This window comes from Hippopotamus amphibius, chromosome 9 (assembly GCF_030028045.1).
Source record: "Hippopotamus amphibius kiboko isolate mHipAmp2 chromosome 9, mHipAmp2.hap2, whole genome shotgun sequence".
Taxonomy (NCBI): Eukaryota; Metazoa; Chordata; class Mammalia; order Artiodactyla; family Hippopotamidae; genus Hippopotamus; species Hippopotamus amphibius.
This window is the reverse complement of record NC_080194.1, coordinates 129,990,203-129,996,513: the sequence shown is the minus strand read 5'-3', so window position 1 is coordinate 129,996,513 and position 6,311 is coordinate 129,990,203. Positions and strand designations below refer to the sequence as shown.

At 51.5% G+C, this 6,311-nt stretch overlaps 1 protein-coding gene across 1 annotated transcript in view; it reads left to right on the top strand.

Moving 5' to 3' along the window:
- The first annotated feature begins 3,808 nt into the window (after positions 1 to 3,808).
- Positions 3,809 to 6,311, top strand: part of TVP23A (trans-golgi network vesicle protein 23 homolog A) — a 32,617-nt gene continuing 30,114 nt past the window's right edge. Inside the window, exons 1-4 of the mRNA XM_057749547.1 lie at positions 3,809 to 3,867; positions 4,115 to 4,273; positions 5,687 to 5,939; positions 6,204 to 6,283. Coding sequence (XP_057605530.1) covers positions 3,809 to 3,867; positions 4,115 to 4,273; positions 5,687 to 5,939; positions 6,204 to 6,283 — 551 coding nt within the window. The remainder of the gene's footprint in view (positions 3,868 to 4,114; positions 4,274 to 5,686; positions 5,940 to 6,203; positions 6,284 to 6,311) is intronic.

Below are 6,311 nucleotides of genomic sequence, written 5' to 3'. Positions count from 1 at the left end.
GTGAAGTGGGCACAGCTTCTGCGGGGAAGCAGGAAGGTGAGAGGCACAGGGGCAGCTGGGCAGACACCAGGGTGGGACCCCCCCAGGGCCTTGTGGGCCTGGATGCACCGTGGCCTGGAGTCACAGTGTTGCCAGATGCAGTAGAGGACACCAGGTAAACCTGAGGTTGAGATGAACAACTGATAATTTTTTAGTATAGGTGTATCCCAAATATTGCATGGGACATACTTATACTAAAAAGTTGTTTACCTCAAGTTCATTTTCACCAGGACCCTTATTTATTTATTTTTTATTGAAGTATAGTTGATTTACAATGTCATGTTAGTTTCAGGTGTACAGCAAAGTGATTCATTTATACATGTATATATATGTGCTCTTTTTCATATTCTTTTCCATTATGGTTTATTATAGGATATTGAATACAGTTTTCAGTGCTATACAGTAGGACCTTGTTGTTTATTTTATATATAGTAGTGTGTATCCGCTAATCCCAAACTCCTAATTTACCCCTCCTCCACTGCGGGGAGCCGCCCTGGGAAAGGGGTCCTGCTCTCAGGACATGGCTCTGGGAGCTGCCTTAATTCAAGGGATTGTGTAAAACAATCATAGCTCTCTGTCCCGCCACCCCTGACCTTTGACTATGTGCTAAAGGAAAGAGCATGTGATCCCCTGGACTGCACTATGTGCGCACACAGGTCTGCTATCTCGCTAGTACATCTAGAAACAATCAACAGGATGTATTGTACTAGCTACTATAAGCGGTTATGGTTCCCCTAAGGAAAAACACATTGTTATCTAAAGAAAGAATCATTTTTCTTTTAATGTTGCTTTTGATGTCCCCTCTTTCCTGAAGCTGTATAAAAAGCCGCTGTATAATAAAGAAGTTTGTCAGTTGCCCTAGAATGCTTCTGCATTCTGGGCTCCTGATCCTCTCGACCTCAATCTTTGTGTGTTTGTCTTTCTTTCTTTCTTAGCCGCGTCGTGTTTGCCTAAGGACCTGATAGATTTTGCTGGCAGGCTCTGGCACTCCACTTCTCCTTTGGCAACTGTAGTTTGTTTTCTATGTCTGTGAGTCTATTTCCGTCTTGTAAATAAGTTCATTTGTATTTTTTGTTTTAGATTCCACATATGTGATGTCATATGGTATTTGTCTTTCTCTTTCTGATTTACTTCACTTAGTATGATAATCTCTAAGTCTATGTTGCTGCAAATGGCATTATTTCATACTTTTTTATGGCTGAGTAATATTCCATTGTGTATATGTACCACATCTTCTTTATCCTTTCATCTGTCTATGGACACAGGTTGCTTCCATGTCTTGACTATTGTAAATAGTGCTGTTATGAACACTGGGGTGCATGTACCTTTTCAAGTTGGAATTTCCTCCAGACATCAGCCCAGGAGTGGGATTGCTGTATCATATGGCAACTCTATAATTAGTTTGTTAAGGAACCTCCATACTGTTCTCCATAGTGGCTGCACCAATTTACATCCCCACCAACAGTGCAGGAGGGTTCCCTTTTCTCCACACCCTCTCCAGCATTTATTATTTGTAGACTTTTTGATGATGGCCATTCTGATTGGTGTGAGGTGATACCTTATTGTAGTTTTGGGGTTTTTAAATTTTATTTATTTATTTATTTATTTTTGGCTGCATTGGGCCTTCATTGCTGCTCACAGGTTTTGCAATGAGTGGGGGCTACTCTTTGTTGCGTGCAAGGGCTTCTCATTGCAGTGGCTTCTCTTGTGGCTTGCAGGCTCTAGGAGAGAGGGCTTCAGCAGTTGTGGCACACGGGCTCAATATTTGTGGCGTATGGGCTTAGTTGCTCCGTGGCATGTAGGATCTTCTGGGACCAGGGCTCCAACCCGTGTCCCCTGCATTGGCAAGTGGATTCTTAACCGCTGTGCCACCAGGGAAGTCCCCCTCATTGAAGTTTTGATTTGCATGTCTCTGATAATTAGAGATATTGAGCATCTTTTCATGTGTCTGTTGGTCATCTGTATGGCTTCCTTGGAGAAATGTCTCTTTAAGTCTTCTGCCCGTTTTTTGATTGGGTTGTGGGGGGTTTTGTTTGTTTTGTTTTGTTTTTTTGATATTGAGCTGTATGAGCTGTTTGTATATTTTGGAAATTAAGCCCCTGTCAATTTCATCATTTGCAAATATTTTCTCCCATTCCGTAGGTTGTCTTTTCTTTCATTCACTGTTTCCTTTGCTGTGCAAAAGCTTATGTTTGATTAGGTCCACAAAAAATTTGTTTATTTTTGCTTTTATTTCTATTACTTTGGGAGACTGATCTAAGAAAACATTGGTACGACTTATGTCAGAGAAGTTTTGCCTATGTTCTCTTCTATGCCCCCTATTTAATTTATTTTTATTTAAGATTTTTTATTTTATATTGGAGTATAGTTGATTAACAATGTTGTGTTAGTTTTAGGTATACAGCAAAGTAATTCAGTTATACATACACATGTATCTATTGTTTTTCAAATTCTTTTCCCATTTAGGTTATTACAAAATATTGAGCAGAGTTCCCTGTGTTATACAGTAGGTCCTTTTTGGTTATCTGTTTTAAGTATAGCAGTATGTACACATCTGTCCCAAACTCCCAATCTGTCCCTCCCCGCAACTCTTCCCTCTGGTACCCATAAGTTCTTTCTCTAAGTCTGTGAGTCTGTTTCTGCTTTGTAAATAAGTTCAATTGTAACATTTTTTTAGATTCTGTATATAAGCCATATCACATGATATTTGTCTTTCTCTGCCTTACTTCACTTAGTATGACAATCTCCAGGTCCACCCATGTTGCTGGAAATGCTAGGCCCCTTATTTTTACTTGCTAGATTTGGCAGTCCAGCTTGGGGGGAATGCAGGACCAGTGCCAGGTGCCAGGTGGGCAGATCTTAGGGACGAGCTGGAATGCCAGGCTGAGGGTGAGAAGGGGATGCTGGCCTGAGAATGATAGGCCTGGGGGCTGGTGATTCCCCTTGCCTGATGAGGGATCGGCGGCAGCTCAGGGCCTTTTCCAGCCCCAGGTGTGTTCCCACACATCCTCTCCCCACTCACTACTTACCCCTCGGTGCCAGCCGCCCTTGTCCCACAGGATAAAGGGCAGAAAGTCTGCATGACTTGGAGCACAGCAAGGTCCAGCCAGGCTGACGCCTCCCGCCTCCCACAGCCAGGCTCCAGGCTCCCGCTTTCAGCCATATTAGTCCAATTCAAGCCTCTGCCTTCTGGTCCATACCTCTGGGGTCCTGTCTGGGGGAGAGGGCCATGCACAGGCCTCTGTTCTAGCTGCCATTTGTCCCGGGTACACGCAGATGGGAAACGGCCAAGGAACCCCTGTGGGCCAGGGAGCACACGGGACCTAAGCCTCAGGCCAGAGTCATTCCTTCTGCTGAGGGGCATCTGCCTTCATGGGGGAACAGGAGCTGCACATCCAGCTGCCTAGCCCACAGGGCCAGGCCCCTCTGCTGATGACCACAGCCAGTGTCATTAGGGCCACACTTTCCTGGGCCCCTACTCTGAGGCAAGCATTTCACATGTGTTTTCTCTAGTCCTTGCACTATCCCTGCCAGGTGAGGGGAGGTGTGGTCCCACTTTACAGGTGTGGAGACTGAGGCCAGAGGTGAAGCCCCCTGCCGAAGGCCACCCAGCCAGGGAGTGGTGAAGCCACGTTCCCAGTTGAGGCTGCCTGACTCTAGAGGTTGACCTCCAAGGGCCATCCAGAGGCCAGTGGCTGCCTGAACCTGGAGCCCCTTTCCTCGGACTGTTCTGGCTTCAGGGCTGGAAGCCACACTGCAGGGATCAGAGATGGGGCTGCTTCTCAAAGCTTCGTTCCCCAAGCTCCTCGTGGGCCAAGGCAAGCAGAGGTGACTCGAGGCAGGATTCAGTGGCCAGATTCAGCAGCACCAGTGTTTCCCACAAGTCTCTGAACCCAAGGATTCCTCAGGGCCCTTGTTAAAAGCAGGCTCCAAGGCCTGGCCCTGGAGCTTCAGGAGGCCTGGAGTGGGGCCCTGGAATCTGCATTTAACCAGCAGCCCCAGGTGAAACCACTGCAGCTGGTTTCAAAGCCAATGAAGAATTCTTAGGGTCTCTGCCGGCTCGCCAATTCCACAGGCTGACCCTGCAGAGGGCCATCCAGGTGTGTGTGCAGGGAGGGCGCTTTGCCCCGGAGGCCCCAGTTCTGCCCCATCTGCACCGTCAGCCTGGGCTCCCCCTGAGGACCGCTCAGGAGCATGTGGCCTCCACATGGCAGGAGCTGAGGCTCTTCTCCAGGTACCCCCAACAAAATGACTGAGAATGACAGTTTGTCCCCAAATGGGGCTTCCAAGGGGGCTTTCCTACCTCCTCACCCCCTTGGGGACTCACTAAGCCCCAACTTAACAGATACCAACAGTTGGTGATTCGCAGAGTCAGAGGAAAAGCCCCTAAATGCTCTGTAACGGCTTCTCACCTTCACCTGCCTTCTGCTGTGGTCCCTTTTCACCCCTCCCCCATGACCCCTCCCAGGCAGCTGGGGCCCAGTGGGGGAGGGGAACTTAGGGCACCCCAGCCTCTCAGTGTGACCCTTTTTTGTGCCTGGAGCTGGCCTTGGGCTGGAAGAGCCAACAGGCTTTTCTAGAAAGCCAGGCTTTGGTGCTTTAGGTCCTTACACTTCAAAGGGTGGTCCAGAGGCCTGAAGCATCAGCATCACCGGAGCACTTGTTAGAGATGCAGCCTCTCAGGCCCCGCCCAGACCCCGGACTCCTGAAGATGGCATTCCCAGGAGAACGTACCCTCCCTCCTCATACACCTGGCAAACCCTTCATGGGATCAGGTTAGGGAGCAGAGGCAGGTGCCTGCCCAGGGCTCAGAGCTTAGGTCCCTTCTTGCACCTCTGCTCCCCACCCCTCCTCCTGGGCACAGCCCAGGCAGCCACCCCTGCGGGGACCAGCAGTGGGTTACTTGGGCCAGGAGCTTGTGGACCACTAGGCCTAGTCTGGGTCACCAGGGATGGAACACAAGTCCCTATCGTCCGTGGCTGGGGGGCAAAGGGCAGGACTAGGGGCCTTGGCATCTAGACTCTCAACCCTCTGCCCCTGGGTAAGTGGCCAGGAGGAGGAGAGGGCAGAAAGGAGAGGGGAGTGACCTCATCCTGGCACAGGAAAAACTTTCAGGTGGCAAGCCTTCTTTCCTGGGAGATACCTGGGAAGGCCTTTACATCCAGCAACACTACTGTTACTGCTAATAATAGTTATTTTGTGCACAATGTGTGTCTGGCACCCGGATGTGTAAAGATGTCAGTGTGGGCTGCAGTGGTACCCAAGCCGTGGCTGCAGCAGATTCGCCTGTTAGAAGGCAGAATCTGGGGCTCCACTCCAGGCCTTATGAATCTCCAGGGTTGGGCCTGGGAAACGGCTTTTGATAATGGCCCTGGGGCATTCTTGGGATCAGAGAGTTCTGGGAACACTGATCTTCTCCAAACCCTGAAAGAGGCTGCCCAACACTGACATGCATTCGGTCACCGGCTCCCTCGCTCACTGGACATGTATGAAACAGCCACCTCATTCACTGAGCCACCCTCTCTATTCCTCCCAGAATCACCAGTCTTGGTTCCCAAGTCCGCCTCTGAGCCCGTATCGTCCCCGCCCTGCCGTCGCTGTCTTCGCCCTCCATCCTTCCACTGGGCACCAGGTCTTTCTCTCCTAGGCGCTGTTCCCAGCGAGCCGGGGGCCGAGGGACCCTCCCACGCCCCGCCCCATCTCGGGCAGCCGAGCCCACCTCCCCAGCCCGCGACTGCGCTCTGGGCCCCGCGCGCCCCGCCCCCACCAGAGACCTGCGGGGAGGCTGCACAGAGGGGTCAGGCTCCATCCTCACCGCTGCACCTGCCGACGCCGCCTGCCGGTCATCCCAGCCCTTCCGCAGCGAGAGGTGGAGCCGGAAGCTGGGTTGTGGGCTCCAGGTGGGCTCTGGGAAGGATGAAGCAGGTAGGGCCGCGGGGATGCTGGGGATGGGAGGGTGGTGGCAAGGACGCCAGGAGCCTGCTGGAGCGCTGGAAGAAGCGGGGAGGAGGGGGAGGGATGCGGGAGCCGGGGCTTGGGCCTGCGATGGACCCCAAGTGGGCGGGAGGGTAGAGAAGGGGAGGGGTCCCGCTAGCAGAGAGGGTTGGGGCCGAAGGGCCTGTGCCCCGCGGAAGGGCCTTTCACCCGCCTTGGGTGTCCCCCAGGCCCTGGTGGACGATACTGAGGATGTGTCCCTGGACTTTGGCAACGAAGAGGAGCTGGCGTTTCGGAAAGCCAAGATCAGGTGTGTTGGGACTGGGCATTGGGCGAGC